Source organism: Lepisma saccharinum, chromosome 18 (assembly GCF_977018435.1).
Source record: "Lepisma saccharinum chromosome 18, izLepSacc3.1, whole genome shotgun sequence".
NCBI classification, from domain to species: Eukaryota; Metazoa; Arthropoda; class Insecta; order Zygentoma; family Lepismatidae; genus Lepisma; species Lepisma saccharinum.
This window is the reverse complement of record NC_139246.1, coordinates 6,276,465-6,301,722: the sequence shown is the minus strand read 5'-3', so window position 1 is coordinate 6,301,722 and position 25,258 is coordinate 6,276,465. Positions and strand designations below refer to the sequence as shown.

Here is a 25,258-nt window from a genome sequence, read left to right as displayed (position 1 = left end):
GCAGAACCTTCTTTTCCACTTCTCCTGTTCCTCAAGGCGTGAATTATCGATCAGCCATCCCTTCGGAATGTTTGGGAGGAAACGTTGCTTGCGCGGGTTCCGTTGGGGGCCTCTCACGCGTTTCTCAGACCTGTCTACTTCCGATTTGGAGGTTTATAGGAACCGATATGTTTGACACTCCTCCGAGGAAATCAGGAGTTGGACTGTCAAAGAATGTAAAGAACTCTCGGGGAGCATCTTCTCTTGCTTGTATTATGCCTAACCTTGATCTCTTGCCAAAACCATTGTTTATAGCTAGGGAAAGGATTTTAAGGTGGAAAAATATTGTCGGGAAAGGGGAAAAAAGGTTTTGAAAATGTTTTCAAAAAGGTTCAATAGATGGTGCTGATAAAATACTCTCTTTATTCTGCGCCTTCTGTATATAATGCGCGCGGACCGCAGAGAGAACAGTCGTTCTCCCGAATAGGTTTTGTTGAAGTTTGTGTTTTCTCTCGCGGGTTTTGCTACATTATCTTGGAGACTATTGGGGCTGCAATGATTATATTATACCATTATATAGCTCTCGTTCTGCTCTACAAAATGAGACTATAGGATTTTATGTAGCTGCTCAGGAAGAGTGAAAATCATTTATTCTTCTGTCCAATTTATTAATAAAACACGAAAGAAAAGGAAGGAAAAAGGTGCTGAGGCATCAAAGAGGGAGTAGAAAGGGACTAAATGTGCTAATCTCACGAAAAGGTGCAAAGGTACTTGATTCCATGCCCTACAATACATATCTCAAGCGATCGGCATGAAATGAGCTATATTTTTGAAAAGGTTTCCCTATTTTATAACTATTCTGATCGCATTTCGAAATGGTGGTTGGAAAACAACGAATCAGCGATCACTTCAGTTCTTTTCGACTGACATCGGGCATTTTCGAGTCACAAGGCACCCGAACGTTGCTGGCGGGAGAAATAAATGAGCGTTGGACACACAGCATGTTGCCTAACATACTGTTAGGAGAGAGAGAGAGTTGATCAGCGCCGTTACTGGATAAAAGTTGTCCAATAGTACACAAAGCACGGAAAAGTAGTACACAAAGCACACAAACAAGTCGATGAAAACAACTGACAGAAACAGACGTACGCTTGGCAACGTTGTAACGGTAGAGCGATGTTACCCCTACAGCTTTTACTTCGCAACTGAGGTTGTTGACACTCATTGAAGTACGCACCCCAGAAGGCGATTGGTGGAAAATGGAGCTATGTAGAAAAAAGTAGGTCATCCGCCAATTGGGGCTGCGATCAGTATAGTGTCCACAGGCCCGTTCGCAGGAGTTATTTGAAGTGGAAGGGAGTGCAGATCCGAAAATGTGGAACGAAGAGAACACCCTAAACGGTTCGATTGATTGAATTAAGTTATTTTACTTATTTCTGTCTATTTAGCCTAATCGCAACGATGAGTGACGATGACGAATGGACACTCATGAAGACCACCAACACCCAGGCCAGGATTCGAACCCGTAACCCCTGCAGTCGTAGCGCATTGTGATAACAAGGGCTCGGAAGTTGAAGACCTATAAATTGCCAAAAAAAGACCTATAAAAGACCTAAAAATATAAAAAAAGGACCTAAAATCGGAAAAAAGGACGTATGAATGTGATCCAAATTAATTAATAACTTCAGTTTTAATTACATATTTAATGAATAAAAAAATAAAAAAATTCTGGTGGTATGGAACACACAGTGCGAAAAAACAGAAAGCTTCAAAACAAGAGAAAGTTGCCACTTACAGCGCGACCTTCCAGACAAGTTACAGTTAAAGGACCTTGCACCGTACCTGCTTCAGTAGTCCAAAAATGTTTTTCCCTCGTTTCAGGGATGGTTCAATATATATATATTTCTTTACTATGGAAAGGATGGTGATGATGATTCGAATTGAGAATGGGCAGTAAAAACGTAGTCGAAAGAAGGTGAAATTCCAAAACAAAAAAGCCGTTAAGACCTAAAAATAGGCTAAAAAAGGACCAATAATCCAAAAAACGCCGAAAAAGGCAAAAAAAGGACAAATAAAACCCACCTTTTTGTGGCCTACAATGACCCAAAATGAACATATATTATGTTGGGCCTCGTCTTCGAACACAAGAAAAAAAAAAGATTTTTCCTCAACTTCCGAGACCTAGTGATAACCAATCCTCCACGGAGGTCGGCGAAAATGAAAACGTTTGCAGAATACAGCCCAGAGCAAATAAATAGAAAACTGTTGTTATAGCGCTAGACGAAAATACATGCGTTCCTTTCCTTGTTTATATTTTCCGTGATTATGAAAATTCTGAATCCGTGCAATCTTATTCGTTGAACCCTCGTAAATCTTGAAAATCCTCCCTTTAAGTTCGGATGTTGCCGTTGGTTACGAATCATGGATGCAGACGAGGCGGTCGGTGATTCAATAATCCCAGCGATGTAGAATGGAGGGGGGAAGGGGGGAAAGGGCTCCAAATTAAAACAAGGAAGAAACAATTCGTCCGGGAAAAAGAGGCAACTTAGTAAAAAGAAAGGGCATGCATTGAACACGAGGATATAAAAAAATTTAAACAAGTTACATTTTGCTTCGTAGTGCAGTCAAAATAGGAGAAATAAAGGAACTAATTCATAAAAAGCTGAAAATTGGTATGTAATGTCTTCATAGCATTAATAACAACATACCAACAGTTCCCGGCGGCGTATTTACAAACCCGATAGTGTCGCAGAACCAGAGGTTTATAAAGCTTTCTTATTGGCTGCGTGCACCGGAAGTGTTTATGTTCCGTGTCCATTGTTCCTTGTTTCTTCGTATGGAAAAATAAGACTCGTGATTATATAGTAATAAAGTTTTTAATCAGATTGTCGAAATTATGTTAAGAAATATACGTTTATATAATAAATATAATGTTTAAAATTATATACTTTGAACATTCATAATTTTCACAATTGTCACTGCTAGTTACAATGTTTGCACTGATGTGACTTTAAATACAAAAATCATTCACTTCAAGATGAGTTCTGATTTCTGTCTTCTAAAACATTGATTTAAATAATTGTGCTAAAATATAAACCTTAGTATAAATGGGTTTCTTATCTTGTTGGAATGGACATTTGAAATCTACACTGTTAATTTGAACCCTGCCATCTAGCGTTAACTTAAAGGAACGCTGCATCAACTTCCGGAATGGCAGCCAATCAGAAGCCAAATATCGCTGGAGGTTCTGCAGTACTATAGGGTTTGTAAATACGCTTCCCGGCGATCACCCGTACTCTAAGTCCGCCATATTGAAAAATGGCGGACAATGAAAGTTTTCTCGAAATAAGGGAACTATAATTCATGACAATCTGAAATTTGGTGCATAAGTTTTTCATAACGTCAATAATAACATATCAAAAGTCCCCAGCGATCACCCGTACGCTAAGTCCGCCATATTGAAAAATGGCGGACAATGAAAGCTTTCACGAAATAAGAGAACTATAATTCATAACATACCGCCGTGCTTCCAATATGGCGCCGTTACCTACCGTGTCAGTGATAGGCAGAAAACTGAATATGTTGTAATTGATGTTACTAAGAAAAATGTATATCAAACACCAAACTATTGTCCTTTTATTTCATGAATTTAACCGCCATTTCGTGAAACTTTCACTGTCCACCATTTTTCAATATGGCGGACTTAGCATACGGGTGATCGCCCGGGACATTTGATATGTTATTATTAATGTTATAAAGAAGCTATGCACAAAATTTCAGCTTGTTATGAATTATAGTTCCCTTATTTCGTGAAAACTTTCATTGTCCGCCATTTTTCAATATGGCGGACTTAACGTACGGGTGATCGCCGAGGACTTTTGGTATGTTGTTACTAATCTTACAAAGATGTTATACCTAATTTCAGATTATGAATTAGTTTCATTATTTAAAAAAAACCGTCTAAAAGTGACTGCACTATTCGGTAAATGTATTTTCTTTTCCTTTCCAATTGAAGGTTGTGTTGAATGTGTATCGCGTGATGAACTCTTTATAGTTTAAGGTGTAGTATCACCGTGGATACGTATCAAATATAATTTGCGGCATGTCGTATGTGTTTTGAAAAGTGTTGCGAGTCCAAAATTGCGTTCCGGATTTCGGTTTTGGCATTCTTGTCCTCATCATCTCTATTATACTAAAAGTTCAGAGAAGAATGTAAAATTGAAAAAATAGAAATACAAATATAGCAGTGTGAAGTTCAGTTAGTTATTATTATTATTAACAAAGAAAGGGAATTAAAAAGTATTGTGTCTTTCTGTTGTCCGTCATGGATACAATGTTCGTTCATAATCCGAGTTAATTATTGTTAATGTTGGAGGAATTTTGAATAGACAATATACTGTATGCGATTATAGTTGCGAGAATCGCCAACCTCCGTGACGGAGTGCCAGGGGTCACAGGTTCGAATCCTGGCCTGTGCATCGGTGTTATTTGTTAGTTTCCCTTCATCAATTTCCACATCTTCGCAAGAGCAAAAAGCGGCAGAAAAGCCAACTAAAACAAACCAATTGCAAGTTGTCAAAATCATATGATAAAACGAACACAAGATCTACATATTTCTATATACTCTCGACTGCTCCCAAAGGCGGAAGAGCTTCTATTCCTGTCTTTGAAAAGTAACCCATATATCTTACATTTTTCATCGTTTGTTTCCACTATTTCGTCTCTGAGGTATTTGACTCAAGTTTACATGTTTGTCGATATTATTTATTGTGAATTTAATTTCACTATCAATCAATTATAATTATTTGCTTTTAAAACGAAATAAAAATTGGAAGTAAAGAATTTTAGGAGTGCATGCCTTGGAGCTTTATTTATCATGTATGTATTTTTGCATGGTGTTCTATATGAAGTTCATACAATAGTCAGAACAATGTTAGGGGAATATTGCTATGGAGATTTTTAAAAAATTAATAAATTACCATCACGTTTGGTTACTTTCAATGCCTCTGTTTATAATCTAATATTACAGTAAAACATAGTGCAACGAAACACGTTTATTATGGTGTATTTAAATGGCATATGTTTGTACGGCCACGTATTATAATAACCAGAGTTTTATGGTTTTTCGAGAATATGCCGAGGGTATTCCTGTGTCAATGCGGCTTCTTCCCGAAAGTCTGCGGTAAACAGAATTTCATCAGTGGTTGACTGTCTTTTCTTTGGGAAGTTCTCCCATGGGCGTTGGATGTACGTATTCATAGCCGTTACGGAGCAATATGACGAATGTGATTGTTGACTTCTAGCCACATAAAACCTTGGATTCTGCTTTTTTTGGGGGGGGTCTGGATTAAGCGAAGTCCGGCTTATCGAGGTTTTATTGTATATTATTTTTTTAAATCAGAAAAGTACTCTTCGCAAGATAGCTAAATGAATCCGACCTCTGTAGCGGAATGGTTAGCACAGCGAGCTACATCAGGGTTAACGGGTTCGAATCCCGGTATCGACGTGGTTGACTATTCCTTCATCAGTTATTTATTTTCCTTCTACAGAGAAAGGATATCTCCAATTACAGAGGCATTAATATAACATAATTAAATAATGTGAATATGAATATAAATGAGATTAAATAGCATGAATACATATTACATAGTTATTAACTATAACATAAGTACACTTATATAACGTAGAGTAATGACGTCCTCGCACAAATATATATACATAAATTGTCCATATATCCACAATCAATATTATCACATTTCTCATGAATGTACAGAATAAATATGATAGGATAGAAACAATAATGAAATAAATACATACACATATTTATGGACACATATCCTAAAGCTTATCCACATATATATATATATATATATACACACACACACACACACACATACATTTATGTGGATACAGGGATACATATAGAACATATTCTACAATAATTAATAAATACAATATTATGTTACATCATATCATCACTCAGATAAGCGATGATAAATTGCAAAAATCAAATCAAACTTAAATTATCTAATATCAAAGCAAAATATTAATGTATACATGCAAATAACGCATGTAGTATTGTAATATATGAAACAAATATATTTCCCATAGAAACATACGTAGAAAGAAAATAGCTTGGGAGTACTCGGGCTAATCATAATTAACATGTGCTTCATTCATTCCTTAAAATTTCATCGATGTTTACAATAAAACCAATAATATTTGTTCCGGCACTGACATCCACAACAGTTAAGCCGATCCTACATCGATTCAATAGGTACATTCCGTCAATAATGTACACTAATGTATGAGAAAGATTCGTTCCAATGGAGTTCATTTGCATATTTACCATTATAATGAGCAGTAATATTATGATTTTGCTGTGGTTTTTATTTCTGATTGGTTTGATTCATTTGATGTGCAATAGCAATATAATCTGTTTATGAAGATAACAAGTGCACCTTATTATGTGATGCATTACACATTGATTGCTTGTAATTTGCAGCCAATGGAGATGGAAACAATATTATAGTCTTCATACCCAGAATGATGTAAATAAGAATTTAAAACTTATAAATATTATTATAAATCAACTGCTAGTTTAGTAAACATTTCAACATACTCGATATTTGTCTTAAAAATAGTCCTTCGCCCTCTTGCCAGCACGTTATCCTACACTTCCACAAGTAGTTTCAATTTTCCATTGATTTATATTCAAGTTGTTGCAAAGCTATTCAAATTTACACAATTTATTTAAATGTTGTTTGCATTATGTTTCAAATATAACACATCAATCTTCATTTTTATGGGATATAGGTATCAATTGCTACCATTTGATTTCATTTTACTTGATGAAATTAAATATTGAATATATATCGTAATTATCCTCAAACATTGAAAATACATTAGATTAAAACAGCTCAAAATCCCAGACACTGGCTGTCACTTTCCAGACAGGAGCTCGACAATAAGGAATGCGATGTCAGATATTACCTAAGCTTTACTGGGTCACCAACGGCGTTAACAGGTGAAACCCAGGAAGAGAATACAGGTGACTGACTCCGCATTGCTTTGTAAAATCTATGACAAAAAATATCTGGGATAAGAGAGGTCATGATATAGAGCGAACGTTGAGAGGGACAGAACGAGGATTGAGCGAAGATACGTTGGAGCGAGTTGCAAGTCAAACTCTTGAGATACTGTACAGTCATGAACATAATAACTCAACGAAGAACCTCCATCTACAGGCAGAGACAGGTAGTATATTATTCCGTTTTACCACGATGTTCCTTTCTTTGAGAGTATAAAACTCAAGTGTTGTGTTTTCCATTTAGTTGCCATTAAGCTCACCATGAATAGCGAGTACATCATTATTGAGGATGAATAATGAATGAGATACACTACCCAGATTCGATCCCAGTTCCCTTGAGGAACGATACGATATGTGATGCATAATTGAGTTAATAAGTCATTTCACTTTAGGGTGTCCCTAAAGTCACGTTACCATTACAATCAAGCTTAACTCTGAAACCATATGACAGAGCAGGGTGTTTCTTCTTTGCAAAAATGTTCTACAGATAAAAAAAAAAAAAAAAGCACGCCAGAGCACTTCAACGTGTGTTCTTCTGGTTGTCCTCAGGATGTCAAGGCGATATTCTACCTCTACCCACACACGCTGCAGCGTATCAACATCCACTGTTTGCACAGCTGCAACGAAGTGTAACAAGATCTGGAACAGGAGGTTGGTATGCACAAACATTGACGGACCCATAAACAAAAAAAACCAAGGGGGTGATATCAGGAGATTGCGGGGGCCAGCGATTGGATCGTCACAGCCAATCCATCTCTCAGGGAAATGTCTATCCAGAATATCCCGAACATCATGAGACCAATGTGGGGGTCTTGTTGAAAAATAATGAATGGCTGGAAAGCCTTACTTCAAAGCCTTAACAAAGCCTTAACAAAGCCTTAACTTCGCCATGATAAACAAGACGCAATAAATAAATAAATAAATAAAAACTCCTCCACCTGGGGGAGTAGATACTGTTCAAGCTTATAGCAGTAAATTTCCCCTGTAATCAGTCCTCCATTAAGAAGAATAGGCCTGGAACACAACAAAAACTTTTTGAGTTGTAGAACACTTTGCAAGAAACCGCTCTCCTCTATGTCATGTGGTTTCAGTTCAGAGTTATGTTGGATTATAATTCTAACGGTACTTTAGGGATATCCTGTATTTATGTGCGATAAATTATAAGTAAACTGAGGGAGTTAATTATACATATGATACAGCAAGTTTATGAATATGAGATTATAATAATCGTGCCTTTTGATCAGGAAATACTACATTTTAAATAGGTATTCTTTATTTCGAAAGATTTTAAGTAGTATATCTTCTATTACATTTTTATTAGAATGAAATGTTATTAGACCTACTTGATATCCAATTATTAATTACTAACTATTCATATTATTTGTGTTATTTATATTAATGGTTAGCAATGGTTGGAGGCATTTATTAACAGAACAGAATGTCATAAAATGCTTGTCAGAGAATAGCAGACATAGATTTTATGGACAGAAAAAGATCTGCTTGTTAGGTGCAGTTCTCATCGTTGTAAATTTATCATACGTTAGGAAGGGATGAAAAAATAAGTTTAGGAAATTGCAATATGCTTTGAGGGATGAATATCCATGTCAATCACAAATACACTATGTGGAAGAAAGTCATTGGACACCCCGATTTCAACTCTGAAACGAACTCCTCATGGAAAAGAGAGTACAGATGGGTATATATACGGCAGCAGGAGGCTTCTCAGATCAATCGCTGTTAAAATGACGAACAGGAAAGAGCTCAGCATGTTTGAAAGAGGGATCATAGTAGGCTGCTCCATAGGAAGCATGAGTATACGTAGAATAGCTGATGCCCGACAGGTCCCTAAATCAACTGTAGCCTTTGTCATCAAGAAGTGGAAGGAAAAGGGACACTGCAGCAATGCGTCATGAAGTGGAAGACCCACGAAATTGGACGACCGGGACAGGAGAGTGCTGAAGAGGGAGATTCGGAAAAACAGGACCCGTCTGATGCATTCGATTGCAGAAGAGTTTCAAAGTGCGACCAATTTGACTGTTTCGACCAAGACACTTCACAAGGAGGCCCATGCGCTCAGTTATCATGATCGAGCCGCAGCCCACAAACCTCTGATAACAAAAAACAATAAATGGTAGAGACTACGCTGGTGTAAAGAGCAGAGAAACTGGAGGGTGTTGCAATGGCGGAAGGTCCTATGGAGCGATGAATCACGCTTCACACTGTTTCCAACAGATGGGAGAGTGTGGGTATGGCGATTACCCGGAGAACGTCTGTTACCCGAGTGTGTAGTGCCCACAGTGAAATATGGTGGTGGGGGCATCATGTTCTGGGGTTGTTTCAGCTGGCATGGCGTGAGTCCACTGGTACCGGTGTATGCCACATGACGTCTGCATCCTACCGAGATATTCTCGACAACTCCATGCTCCCCAAATTGTAGCGTTTCCATGGAAACGAAGAATATGTGTTCTAGGATGATAATTCGACTTGTCATGTTTCCAGGGCTACCACGGAGTGGTATGCAGAAAATAATGTGACCTGACTGGATTGGCCTGCTCAGAGCCCTGACCTCAACCCTATTGAACATCTATGGGACGAACTGGAGCGCAAATTGAGGTCGCGATCGCCTCGCCCTTCTACACTTCCAGGGTTGGTGACTGTACTGCAGGAGGATTGGCGGAATATCCCACTCGGTGTACTACACGACCTTGTGACCAGTGAAACACAATGTGTAGCTGCTGTTATCACTGCCAACGTCCTATTGATTGCAAGAAAACTGATGGAATCCGCTGACATGTGGTGTCCAATGACTTTCTTCCACATAGTGTATGAATGAATTATGTATTGAGAAATGAAACAATTCCGGTGAAGTTGTGGGAAAAACGAATGAGGCTTTCCTCGTCAAACGAAATGCGAATAAATCCAGGGGAAGCGTTGCGGCAGACAGACGCTTCAATCGATTGCAATTGGCTGCGTCGCCGGAAGTTGTTCTGCTGCCAATGGAGTACGGTGATGGAATATTTGGTCGCGCAAAATTTCAGTTTGTGGATTCCCCTGCATCGTTAGAAACAATTTTGATAAACCGAATGACTTCCGTTTACGAGATTAAACGTTACGTTTATTCTCCTTGCGGAAATAGAACGAAGACTAAGATTTGTTTTGAGGTTCGAGTAAATGTAATAATTTAATAGAATGGACTGCAATGTTTTAAGTGTTTTACACCATGCTTGATTGTGTTTTGTCTCGACTGAAGCTTTACCCGAAAAGGATATTCAATTTCGCATTCAACAATGTTTAAAAATTACAATTTAAAATCGTTGTGTGACAAATAAAGGCTTAAATCAAGAATTTTGCATATGCACAGTGACGTACACATGTACGTCATATCCTTTACTTGTGGCACATTCGGATATTATTTCCAGGGGTGGCTAATTTTTACCCTGGCGAGGTGAATTTTTGGCGCCCTTAAATATCCATCCTGGTCCCCTACTTTCCAGCAAATCCCCCCCCCCTCCCCGCCAATTAAAAACAGAGCAATGCTACAATTATTTTTTAAATATGATAAGTGTTAGTGTTGAAGAACGCTTTATTGTGTGTATGCATTTATTTAATACCTACATAATGACATCAAAACAACAGTAATCTCTTAGATTAAATTGCTACATGATTTTGCAGCAGCAGTAACTTTTGTCTACAAAAATCCAACTCTCTTAAAACAAAAAGCCATACTTACATAAGAAATAAGGTTTTGGCGCTACACACGAGAAACCGCCCCTGTTTGGTAATAATTTTCATATGACGATTTAATTTTTCAAATTTAGTGTTAAAAATATATTTAATATTTCAAGTTCGCTTATTGAAATTACCAGCACGTTATGTATTTTAAAATTATTTGTATGTTATCTGTATCACGTGTATCATTAAATCAGAATATTAAACATCCCATTATATTTTTTTTGTAGACGCATTTTAAATCTGCGGCGATATGGCAGAGTCGACCATGTATTAGATTGTATCACATAGTTATTCATGCTTTTAACCAGTTGTCTTCTTTAGGAATGCCACTCTGTCGCAAGAATTAATATTAGGCTACATTTAATCCAATCTTGCATTAATTAATAAATTAAATGTGCAGCTTTTTCTTAGTTTGATTAATGTCTTTCTTAGACAATATTTGCCAAAAAAGTGGCTGCCGCCTGAATTAGTTTATTTTTCCTATCCTAGGTAATAACAATATATTAGTAATAATATAAAATTTGAAATAAAAGGATTTATTTTTATTGTTTGCAATAGTTAATGCTGTATAATAGTATTAGTAGAGACCGGATTTTAAAACGAAATCCTTTTTTTTTGTTTTTCAACACGGATCATGGATTACATGGTTTTAACTTCCTTTTTAACCTTTTAAAACTTTTTAAAACAACATCTTCCTTAGTCCCGTTATTGACAAGATATCAAATATGTTGTATTTTCCCTAAACAAAACCTTCAACAATTGTCTATTTGGTGCAACTTAGAGGAAAGAAAGAACAAGCGGCTTCCACCTTACCTTCCCTCCATGAGTGTTGGGAGTACGGTGCAGCGATTGTTGCAACAATGCGATCTGGGCTTAAGCAGTAACAAACGCATTACATTTCTTGCATTTTTTTTACTTTACTTCATTCGAAATTTAATGTATCCATTTTTTATGTATGAATGGCATAGGTGCCGACTATGGGGGGTGGAGGGGACAAGGCACTTTCTGCATATAAGGATACATTTTATGTATATTTACATATACAGGGTGAATCATAAATAATAGCGCAAACTGACACAGTTGAAAGTACACTATAATAGAAGCAAAAAAGTCTCAGTAAACATGGGTCTGCAAACGAGCCGTTTTCGAGATAATTGCGAATGTGTGCTTACAAGCCGCCACTGACTTCATTGTTTGTAAACGTCGTCCTAGTTAGTAAAATGTACTCTTGGTTGCTGTAAGGTTCCACTTTGACTGCGCAGTACAGCACAACTGACGTGACTCCCACAGTACGTTCAGACTGTGTACTGATTGTATCCATCCTGTTTGCTTACAACGCCACCTCTCGGAAATGTTCTGTTTTGTAAACAAAGAGCAAACCTCGGACCGCGCAAGGAGTAAAGCACTCTGTGTTTACAAAATGCAATCATTGACGGCTTCTAACCACACATTCGCATACATTATTAGCATTTTACCAACTAGGACGACGTTTACAAACATGAAGTCAGTGGCGGCTTGTAATCACACGTTCGCAATTATCTCGAAAACGGCTCGTTTGCAGACCCATGTTTACTGAGACTTTTTTGCTTGTATTATCGTGTACTTTCAACTGTGTCAGTTTGCGCTATTACTGATGATACACCCTGTATAAAGTATTGTTTATGCCGATCTTGCCCCGCAAGAAAAATAGCTTACCCCCTCCAAAATGTATCTGAAGTTGGCAACTCTGATGAATAGTAAGTGGAGTGCAAGAATAAACTATAGCCCTTTTCCATTTCCTCCCCCCCCCCAAGGGTCTCGGGTTCGAATCCCGCTCGGGCTTGGTTGTTTGTGAATGTCCATTCATCAATTTCATCATTTCATCAATCATCCCTATCTTCGCAAATTAGCCAAGAGGCACAAAACGCGAAGTAAAATAAACAATCAATCAAATCAATCAACCATTTCCTTTTTTGGCAATAATTTTCCATTTTTTTTGCCCTTTTTACGGTATAGAAAAATGTTTCTCTTTAAAATCCGTCCTGTAGTAATTGGCATTGTTATTTCCACTGAAGTTTTATGAACGCCCACGAAACATGTCACTCTTAAAATATGTCCATGTTTTTCTATTTTCAGGAAACCCTAGACCAGGGAGAGGAGGGGGAGGGAGGGTTGAACGCGGAGGGGTGCGTGAAGTCTCGGAGGAGTAAGAAGAGACCTCACCACACCGTGGTCAACCCGGACTGCAATTTCTACTTCTACTGGCTAATGGTCCTCACGGTGTGCGTCCTGTACAACATGTGGACACTGATCGTCCGACAGAGCTTCCCGGAGCTCCAATCGCAGCTCCAACTCTTCTGGATCGCCTGCGACGCCTTCACGGACCTCGTGTTCCTTCTGGACATCGGTGTCCAGTTCCGGACCGGCTATCTGGAACAAGGTCTCATGGTGTACAACAGCAAGAAGCTTGCAAAACACTACATTCGCTCCAAAGCGTTCTTGCTAGATTTGTTTAGTCTCATCCCATTGGATATTATCCAGCTGAACATCGGAGTGTACCCCATACTGAGATTCCCGCGGTTTTTCAAAGTGTACCGTGTGTATAACTATTACTACATGGTGGAATCGAGGACTGTGTACCCTAATCTGTGGCGTGTGGTGAATCTTGTTCATATCCTACTTATTCTAGCGCACTGGTTCGGGTGTTTCTATTACCTATTGTCTCTGGCGGAGGAATTCAAAGGTGGGTGGGTGTACCCTTACACCTACTCGCCCGACTATGCTACTCTCACTAGGAAATATCTAGGATCTCTCTACTGGTCTACGCTCACTCTGACAACCATCGGAGACCTCCCGACGCCGGAAACCAACTCTGAGTAAGTAGCCTTTCACTTTTTTTTTAGTACTTTTAATTGTTTAAAATGAAAGTATGCTGTGTGGCCTTTGCCACACCTTTCAAGATGGCGACCGTAAGAGCGCAGATATTTTTGGTATTATCCTCCCTTTTGGGACACATTTCATAGCGTATTTTTCATCCAAATGCATTAAAACTTATATTGTTTTAAAGCTTATGAGTTGGGCTACCACTTTTATTCCAAACAATTTTCTGTCATGTTATTTATTCAAAAGTTACAAGGCAAAACCTTAAGAAGTAGCAGAAAAACTACACATTTTAAAGATTGTTTTTTTAAATTACGGTAGAACCACTGATATTAGCGAAAAACTAAACACAATCTTTTTCGTAGACCATTTAATGAGGATCAAAACTAAAAAAACATTTTCTGTTTACGACCATTGGTTACTGAGATATAGGCCATTAACTGGAAAGTTCGCCATATTGGATGCCATCTTGAATTACTCAAATTGCTCAAGGTTGACAGAGTGGCATCAATCGGATCTGAAATGTACATAACATAAGCTTTCAAAAACAGTCAAAACATTTTATTCATACCTCAAATCCAGCTTTTCACTTTGGCACCCGGACTAAAATGCAAGTTTACCGTTTAATGCATTTTTTGCATATCATAAAGGTGTGGCCAAATACTTTAATGCATCCATCGATGCATTTTTTATGCACGTATTTCTCGACGATTCGCGTATACATTTTGCCTGAGATACAGCCTTAATGATTTTTTTGTTTTAGCTGATGCATTTTTTGTTTCAGCTGATACATTTTTGTTTCAGCTGATGCATTTTTGTTTCAGCTGATGCATTTACTTTTCTGTGTATAATGATGTAATGCAAGAAAAATCTTGCTAAGGTTCGGCCGGACCTTTGGACATCACCAGCGAAGTCGTTTTCAAAATTTCATCTACTTATTTAGTACTTTTTACACTGTAAAATGTTTCTGGATTAAAAATATATGTTTATTTTTTAACATAAGGCAATCAACCTAACCACACTGACTGAGTGTTTCAAATGTCGGGACTGGGCACTGTCACTTGGGCGCCGCGGAGAAATCGTGAAACACTAAGGGCGCTGTGAAACGAAAAAGTTCTGGAACTCCTGCGCTATGATATTCCAAATTCTGAAATATGTCATCTGCATAGAATTTGTCGTTGCTGCTATCGTGACAGATTTCCGCTATGAAAAGTCGCGTTTACCTTTACACCGAATGTTACCAACAAATGTTATTAACTTTTTGTTACCAGCACGGTTAACAGCAGATGTTGTCAACGAATGTTGGCAACGAGAACACTAATTTGACTTTATTTTTGTTAATAACTTTTCTTAAAAGCCTCCCCGATGGCGCAGTGGTAGCGTCGCCGGTGGAGACACATAGTGGTTCGGATCCCACTATAAACTGTAGGTCCAGTCCCGATTAGCCTTACTGTGCACAAAGTGGACTTAAAACACCAAATCAATCAATCAATAACTTTTGTTAACATTTTGGCAGCATGACCTACGTAGGTTTGTTGCAAGATGTCGAGTGTGGAGGAAATTGTACTCTCTGCGGCAGCATGCGTCATTTTGGCGCAACAGAGGAGAGCAAGAAGTTTCTGCCTGTGACCTTCACTGCGGTCAAGAGCTTATTATAGCGGAAGTGGCCTGTTGGTTTTTGTCTTTTAAATTGTGGATAAGTTTGGTCCCAAAGGACAGGCTTCTTGCGGAACAATTCACCTAAGTTCATCACTTGATCCTTTGACCACGCATCTCACTCAAAAGATTTTCCATGATAAATAAATTACAAAACAAAATACACCTCGCACGAAACTATGCTCTCGCTGGCTGGCTGTCACTGGCGTGTTGGTGGCGGGAGGGGAAGCGGCGAAATGTTGCTAATATCAAAAAGGTTCTCTTAACGTGTGTTGGTAAGGAATGTTGCTAACATTCTTTGATCTTTACTGACTTCCTGTGGATAACACAATTTCTCTTGCCAACACGGGAAATCTGTTGCTAACATGAGATGTTGATAACAAATTCATAAGTGTTTTTCGAAATGTTACTAACATTTGTTGGTAACATGTGTTAGAAACCCCGGTGTAAACAAGGCTTTAAGCTGTTAAACTATTGTGATTCGAGTTGGCGGAGCAAAGCAGTGCGCGATGCTGTAAACGGTTGGTAGCCTCGGCCACGTTTTCTCCTCCATGCACTCACTTCCCCTCTCATCAGTCGAGCCCTCTCGAGTCACTACTTGCGCAGAGGACTTGTTTTCGTTCGCTTGCTCCAGAGACTTCCGGAGCAGACTGTACCTGCTACAGTTCATCAACTTTGATGCGTTAGTAGTCAAATGTGTTAAGTGTCAATTTCGAACACTCTCACGGTATTCAAAGACTTTGACCTGAAATAATAAGTTATTTATAGCTGGCACAGGGCCGATGGCGTAGTGGTAACATCGTCGCCTTGTAATCAAGTGGTCCCCGGTTCGGTACCCGCTGGAGGCACGAGTGTTTCGATTCTCACTTTAAAGTTTAAACTGTACGTCCAGTCCCGATTAGCCTTCCTGTGCATAAAGTGGACTTATAACCACAAAACTCACAATCTGTATAGATGGCAACTTTATAATAACAATATATTTTGAAAAGGTATAAAAAAGATAAACTCCATGACACAACAGTCCTCTAAGGCCTAAGACCTGCCAGAGCGTCTTTTTCATTGGATGACACATTATGAAGCATCGAGTCCAATCGCCGCTATTTTCTGGCTTTCGAGACCGGAGTTCGCTACTTTTTCTTTTCAAGTAGCTCCCCATTGTCCTGGGTCAATGCGAAATTTTGAGGTCTGCACAAGGAATTGAACCCGGAACCTCTTGCACCAAGGTCAGAGCGCTATCTATTTCGCGGTGCGGGAGCCATTTTGAAAATATGTAACTTTGCCTTTAATATCAATAATAATAATTAACTATTCCACAGCCCAAGAGCCGCGGTGGTCTAATCGGTAGACGTCTGGCTGCCACGCCGGAGACTCAGGTTCGATTTCTGGGGTCGGAACTTTTCCGGCCTTGTGCCCGCATAAAGCGGCTCTGGTGCTCACTCGGCCACAACTAAAAGACGGCCGTAGAGTGATTCTGACCACATCATCTCCAAAATGGCCTAGATCGAGAATGTATGGGATCTAATCCCACATCACCTAAATGTGCCTTTATGGTACGGTGCTATATGCACGGGGAACTATACCTTTATCTTACCACGTCCCTAGATTAATCTCGGTGATGTGATTTAATTATAACCAGATGAAATACGAGGGTTATTTTATAAGTAAGGTCCGTTTCGCAATAAAAACGAAGTAAGCAAATGTTTTTCAAGAAAACATCTTTTTTTCTGAATTTACATACACTTCTCTATTTTTCTACATAATTTCCTTGTCGTTTTAAACATTTATCGTAACGAACTAGGAGTTTTTGGATACCCTCCTCATAGAACTCTGCCGCCTGTGATGATAGCCAGTTACTCACGGAAGCTGAGTTAATTGTTGTTCCTTGCGGCAAAAAGTCCACTAACAAAACACCCCGCCTGTCCCAAAACACAAAATGCATGTGTACGCTATATTTATAATATCAAATATTTTGACCACCTTACCCCGGCTTTCAAAGAGCTAGGCTGGTTCCACGCTCTTACAGCGCTCTACAAAATAGTAAACTCACTAGAGCCCTCCTACCTACTTTCTCGATTTCAACCCCAAAGTGCAGCACACACCTTTGCCACCCGTTCGAGAGACAACTCTGCTGGCCATGCCCTCCCACAAGACAACGTTTTATGGAAATTCCTTAACGGTCACTGCTACCAGAGCGTGGAATGACCTCCCCAATGACATAAGAAACTCTTCTTCTCTCGGGCAATTCAAATCAAAATTAAGAAATCATCTTCTGGAGTCAACTTACCAGTACTGAAAACGGAAATTAAATTAAGCCTTCGTGTAAACTTGTAGGACCAACACCCACTGACTTTTTCTATAATTTGAGTATCTTTGTTATGTGTGTGTTTATGTTTTACGTGTATTTTTTATTTTACTTTGATATATGTATTTTTATGTGTTTTTTTTAGTATTTCTCTTTTCTTGTGTTTTTTTTGGTATCTTAATGTTCTTATTTTTTACGAACGTATTTCACAAACAGCTATAAAAATCAATCTGTAAAATGTAAACTAACTAACTAACTAACTAACTCCCTAGCCTTCTTAAACCCGAAGGTTCATGGCTGCAGCAACACAGGCCTTCCATCTGTCCCTATCTTGAGCAAGTTCTATATACTCTTTTCCATCCCTACCGATTTCCCTTAGGTCCATCTCAACGTTGTCCCTCCATCTTCGTCTTGGCCTTCCTACAGGTCTCTTACCATCAGGTTTCCCAACAACAATCCTGTAAACTCCTCTTTCCTCTCCCATTCGTGCCACATGGCCTGCCCACCTAAGTCTTCTTGATTTAATTATTCTAATAATATCTGGACATGAATACAAATTATGTAGTTCTAAATTATGGAACCTTCTCCACTCACCTGTCTCCTCATCCCTTTTAGGTCCAAAGATTTTCCTAAGGATCTTATTTTCAAATACTCTCAATTTATGTTCCTCTTTCAATGTAAGGGACCAAGTTTCACATCCATATAATACTACAGGCAAAATTACCGTTTTGTATATTTTAACTTTTAGTTTCTTAGATATTAAACGAGAAGACAAAAGTTTATGAAGAGAGAAGTAACATGCATTTCCTGAATTAAGCCTACTTTTTATTTCCTCTTTAATATAATTTTCATTTGTTAATATTACTCCTAAGTATTTGAATTTGGAAACTGGTTCAAACGAGTTGTTATCAATAATTAGATTTTGGTTATTACCTAACACTTGGTTTCGGCCTGTAAGCATATATTTAGTTTTCTCTTTGTTAACTTCCAAACCTATCTCTTTAGCAGTTTTGAAAAATATTTTAGCATTATGTAAAATGTAAACTAGAGTTGGTTAAGTGGAAGAAAAGGCTTGTGCCTTAACTTCTCCATCCAAAACAAGGAATAAATAAATAAATAAAACACAGTTGCCAAACGACCGTGAGTAACTGGCTATCATCACATGAGGCATAGGCGCCGACTCCATGGGGCTTGGGGGCTCGAGCCATCCCAATGTTAACGATGTGGGGGCAGAGCCCCCAAATAATTTTGCTTTAGAGGATCTAATGTATTATTTTGCTTCTCTTGTAAAGTTTACTCTGAATTGTGCCACATGAACTTAACTTTAAATACACATTTGAAATGTTCTAGACCATCAACTTTGGGGGTCTGAGACCGTTAAACCATCAACTTTGGGGGGGGGGGGGCTATGACCAGAGACAGCAAAACACATGACTTATTACTATATACTAAGTATGTAATTATGAGTATTGTTAAAATGTTTACTAAACAGAGTTTAAAAAGACGATGTGCATGAACTAGGGTAGTGGATGCGACGTTTGAGCTACAAATGGCTCTAACATGACATTCAGAACGAGATCATTGATATATTAGGGAGATCTGTTTTGCGCTCCGTGGTAGCAGATATTAAAAGTCGGGAATATTTTGCTATTATGGTTGACAAAACTTGTGACATATCCATCCTTGAACAATTGACATTTCGCATTCGAACTGTAAATGAAAATTTTAATATTTTTTACGAGATTCCGAACACTGAGGCCAAAACTTAAAAAAGGGAGGGAGGGAGTAATTCATTAATTTATTTCAGTGATCAGAGCCTCCCCAATAATTTTGACACGTCGGCGCCCCTGACATGAAGTAGAGTTCTATGAGGAGGCTATCCAAAAACTCCTAGTTCGTTACGAGTTTAAACTGGCAAGGAAATAATGTAGAAAAATAGAGAAGTGTATGTAAATTCAGAAAATAAATGCTTTTTTTTTGCTTCTTTGTTATTGCAAAACGGACCTTACTTAAAAAAATAACTCTGGTATTTGTCATATCCGTGCCTTTCTCAAGAGTCGAATCCAGGACTCGTGGCTTGCCAGCACGTTATGCTAATTCGTCCACTACAATGGCCAATGAATATTAAAGTCTACTAACAATAGCAAATGCATAAACACCCGCAAAACGCATACAGTATGCAAGATGTGAAAAAAAGAAGCCTTGGTTTGACCAACAAGCTCAACGTTTATATTCCGGCCGCAGCATCTCTTTGTGTGTAATTAAAAACTTTCTTGGGGGGAGGGGAACTCTTTCATGCACTTCCGGACACCCACCAAAGGAATTTTAAATAACATTATTGTTCCATTATCTCCCTCGACGACAGCGTTTCCATGGTTACCAAACCTTCTCGAAATGGGTTCTCGAAAATTCGTACCTCACAGGATGATTTTTGTGTCGAGTGTGCGAAGTGCGATCAAGAAGTATGCGGACTGGTTTCCAGCACTGATTCAACTCCAAAACATATTTTGAACTCATAATGGGTGTTCTTTCTGAGTTTCCCTTCATCAATTTAATCATATCATCACTCATCTCCTTAGTCGCGATTAGCCAAAAGTGGCAGAAAAGGGATGCTGAATAAAAACAATCTAAGTCCAATATAAGAAATAAGGTTCCTGCTTTATCAGAGTCAGGACAGGCACTGGGTAGGTGCGGGGGCCGATGCGTATACGTTTGAAAAAAAATGAAGAATTTTTTCCATTTGTCTGAAGTGCAATATATGATTACTAGACTTAATAGAGGAATAATTTATATATTTTTTATTATCATCTAAGAGCAATTAGTAGGATGTGTTGAAGGTTAAAACCAAGAATTTCGTGAGGCTAATAAAAGATTCAAAATTAGCGTTCCCTTTCATTTTCGACGCGCCACTGGTGTAACATTAATTATACAGTATTTAATTACAAAACTGGGTGTGTTCAATATCAAATTATTATTTGATGTATGGAAATTGCAATTTTTAACTATGTCCAATAACATTCTCTTTAGTTTACTTTTAATTTAATTTTAACGCTTAGTGAATTTATATTGTTTCATATAAAATATTTTCACTTTATGATTTCATTTTATGATTAAACGAATACTGCATATTGACAATTTTTGATTGAAGTATTGTTTGGAATAATTATAAGTATATCAAAACAATTTTAAAAATTAAATTAGTTGATTAATTGAAAGCAGCGGCGTCCTAAAAACTAGTAATAAACAGCACACGAACAATAATTTTTTGGTGCCCTTCCCTAGGACCGGCCCTGCAGTGTTCAAATTCCAAGTTCTTAAGCAACGACAAAGCATTCAGTATATAAATTCAATTTAACTGATATCATTTCCAACTTGTACCATTCTTGTATTATATCAGTTTTAGAATCTGCTATGTGCTTTTATACTGAACGCAGCTACAATTTGCGGATGACCTATTTTTTTGCTACATAGCTCCATCTGTCCGCCAATGGTGTTCGAGGGTGTGTGCCTCGATGAGTGTCAACAACCTCAGTTGCGAAGTAAAAGCTGTAGGGGTAACATCGCTCTCCCATTACAACGTTGCCAAGCGTACGTCTGTTTTTGTCACTTGTTTCAATTAGCTCGTTTGTACAGTGCTTGGGTGTTTTGTGTAGTAATTTTCCGTGCTTTATATACTACTGTACAAGTTTTATCCAGTAAGTGGCTGATAAACCTTCTCTCTCTATCCCGTTTTACAGTACGTTTGGCAACATGCTGTGTAACCGACGCTCATTTGTTTCGTCCCGCCAGCAACGTTCGGTTGCCTTGTGACACGAAAATGCCCGATGTTAGTCGAAGGGAATTGAACTGATCGCTGATTCGTTGTTTCCCCGCCGCCAGCTGAAAATGCGAGCAGTATAACCTAACTTAAAAATTCCATTCACTCGCAACAATGGACAACAATGGAAGTATTGTCTTGCCTCTGTGAACGCTGAGGCATTTTCTGCTCCACCTATCTTGACCCATGCCAGAAGAAGAGATTTGAGATGGCGTGAAATCGTTTCTGTGTGAAAGAAAAGTTCGCACACTCTTGTTCAATAAAGGATTGAGTTGAAACCACTGAATGGCCAAGGAAATGAAATCTTTCCTAACCAACTTTCAAAACTTTACTTTTAAAAGTATTTTTCTTATTTCGTATTCTTTCTTTGTATGTTTCTGAAATCTTCCAAAATTATATAACAGCAGAGGCTTTGATCAAAATAGATTGGATTGGCGGGATCATTTTTCTAGTTTTTACCATTGACGTTACCACGATATTCTCAACCTCTATAGCGGAATGAATATGAGCGCGCTAGGACGACAGGGGTACCGGGTTCGAATCCCGGTCTGGGCATAGGCGTTTTTTATGAGTGGATCTTTGTCAATTTCATCACATCACACCCGTCTAGTTCGCATCACTTTTTCACTCTCCTTGCACTTTTTCACTCTCTCTGCACTTTTTCACTCTCTCTGCACTTTTCACTCTCTCTGCACTTTTTCACTCTCTCTGCACCTTTTCACTCTCTCTGCACCTTTTTACTCTCTCTGCACTTTTTCACTCTCCCTGCGGGCCTCCCCGATGGCGCAGCGGTAGTGTCGTCGCCTTGTAATCAAGGGGTCCCGGGTTCGATACCCGGTGGAGGCACAAGTGGTTCGGATCCCACTTTAAACTGTAGGTCCAGTCCCGATTAGCCTTACTGTACATAAAGTGGACTTAAAACACCAACTCAACTCAATTCACTCTCCCTGCACCTTTTCACTCTCTCTGCACTTTTCACTCTCTCTGCACCCTTTCACTCTCTCTTTCACTCTCTCTGCATCTTTTCACTCTCTCTGCACTTTTTCACTGTCCCTGCACTTTTCACTCTCTCTGTAGCTTTTCACTCTCTCTGCACTTTTTCACTCTCTCTGAACCTTTTCACTCTCTCTGCATCTTTTCACTCTCTCTGCACTTTTTCACTGTCCCTGCACTTTTCACTCTCTCTGTAGCTTTTCACTCTCTCTGCACTTTTTCACTCTCTCTGAACCTTTTCACTCTCTCTGCATCTTTTCACTCTCTCTGCACTTTTTCACTGTCCCTGCACTTTTCACTCTCTCTGTAGCTTTTCACTCTCTCTGCACTTTTTCACTCTCTCTGCACCTTTTCACTCTATCTGCACTTTTTCAATCTCTCTGAACCCTTTCACTCTCTCTGCACTTTTTCACTCTCTCTGCACTTGCGCGTCTAGCTGGTTACAAAATGCAACTACGAACCGTCTACTTCGTTTATTTGGTGTCAACAGGCACGTAGCCAGGGGGAACGCTAAAGGGGCTGAAGCTCCCTCCGGAAATCCTGAAATCCTACAAATATCTAATTTAAATAGTGTATAGTGGTAATTAATTTTACTTCCTTAGAAGGATTAAACAATAGATCGAAAAAATGTTTAGTGTATAATAGAGGAACCTGGTTATATTTGTATATTCTACCTTTTAATCCAAAGAAGAAATGAATCCACAGCTTCCGAAACTTATAGTTTTCTTTGTGAGAGGTCACAGAATATAAACTTTTGAGTAAAATTTACCACTAACTGTTAAAGCCTTTTTTTAACGATTGTGTAAAAGCTAGTAAAAAATTACAATAACTGAATTTCAGTTCACTAACTGTACAAATTGTAAGGAAAATAATGGACAAACCTTGTGTTGGATATCCACTCATACAGTAGCCTCCCATTTATATAATAATAATAACAATAAATTTGTATTAAAATTGATTTATTTTTAATAACTTATAATAGTTATTATTGTAAAATTATAACCGTGGTAATAATTATTGTAATTATTATTTCTACGAATCACGTTCTTCTCAGTTGCCTGCCCCTCTACAAATATTTCTGGCGACGCTTATGTTGATTTGGGGTGAGCCCCCCCTCCCGAAATAAAATCCTCGCTACGGGCCTGGGTGTCAAGTAGTGTGTTTGGTGTCTGCACCGTCTGCACTACGTTCTGGAGCGGTGTACAGTGTGGTGCATTATCACGTGGTGCGTACTAACCAATCAAATTAACCATAAAAGGAGAAAAAGCAAGCTTTCCTGTTTTTCCTTCCTAGGGTCAAACAGCAAAATTACCGTTTCATTGTGCACTTATGGGCTGAAATCCAATAAGGTCCCTGGTGTACACAGGGGGACAGCTGATAAGGCTACAGCCTCTCCCGAAATTTGCAATCAAGATTTTCAAATGAGTTTTTTTTTTTTTTGAGTTGGTGTTTTAAGTCCACTTTATGCACAGTAAGGCTAATCGGGACTGGACCTACAGTTTTAAAGTGGGATCCGAACCACTTGTGCCTCCACCGGGTATCGAACCCGGGACCCCTTGATTACAAGGCAATGACGCTACCACTGCGCCATGGGGGAGGCCCGATTTTCAAATGAAAATCAGTTAAAAACTGGACAAAGAAAAACGTAAGTTTTGTCTTGCAGTACAATTTTAATAAGAGTGAAAAGCTTCAAATATACGAAATAGTTTATTATGTGTCCCTCCTTCTAGAACGAAGCTATGTACTACCCACCTTTACAATTCCTGCCCCCCCAGGCAAAAATTCCGCGTACGCCAGTGAATAAGCAAAAAAAAAAAAGTAAAGTATCCGTGCACCATGCCATCAGGCATATGCAGGGAAATGTGTGTGTGGAGGGGGGGTAAGGGCCTCACACCGTGTATTGATCTCGGCCATTCTGGAGGTGATGTGATCAACAGCACACTCCAGCTGACTTTACCCCACAGGGTTGCCCCAGGTAACCATTTAGTTGAGGCTGGGTGAGCCCCAGAGCGACTTTATGCGGTGACAAGGCCGGAAAAATGCCGACCTTAGGCCACCCAGCCCGAGAATCGAACCCGGATCCCTCGCGTGGCTAGACCCACTACACCACGGACGTCCCCAGTGGACAAGTAGAATATATATAATATGTGGAGAATTGTTGATTCCAGATTCTCTCCATAGTTGAGTTTTACACAGACAGTACTGAAAATAAACATTCCTTGCTTTTTCATCAAGGTTGGATTTGCTGACTGAAATAATCGGCTGAAACCTTTCCATCTCCACCCCAGCTAGTTTTTTTCCCCTTTGAGAACGAAAGACACACGTCAGCGTTGCTTCCCAGAATGTCAAGAGCAAAAGGAAAGAGCGCTTTTATCTCACGCTGTCCACATTATTGCCACTTCAGTCCGAACAAAAGCTGCCCCCTCTGCCCCCCCCCCCCCCCCCGGCAATATGAGCATCGACGAGCTAAAAAAACAAGGTTTGCTTTCTGCCACTGCAACTGCTCGCTAAGGCATGAAATACAATTGATCCCCAGTTTTCCGATAGGAATAGAGCAATAAGAACCTGCAACTATCGGTTTATCTTCGTGATGAAGTGTAGCAAGAGCGAACTGGCTTTACCCGATTGGTTCCTGGTTCGAGCATCTGCTGAAGCAATGTTTCTCGATGATAACACAGTCTATCATGAAACAAATTGGATCACCCTCTGGAAATTGGGAGATAAAATAAGGGAAAGAAAATAAGGATAGAAGAGAAAGAAACAAAGAAAGCAAGGGAAAGAAAGAATGGAAGGATAAGAAGCAAAGGGAATAAGGAAAGAGACAATGTAA

General features: G+C 38.9%; 1 protein-coding gene across 1 annotated transcript in view; it reads left to right on the top strand.

The window, feature by feature from the left end:
- Nucleotides 1-25,258, top strand: part of LOC146002364 (uncharacterized) — a 630,594-nt gene that overhangs the window by 321,381 nt on the left and 283,955 nt on the right. The window contains exon 5 of the mRNA XM_083140085.1: nucleotides 12,917-13,656. Coding sequence (XP_082996211.1) covers nucleotides 12,917-13,656 — 740 coding nt within the window. The remainder of the gene's footprint in view (nucleotides 1-12,916; nucleotides 13,657-25,258) is intronic.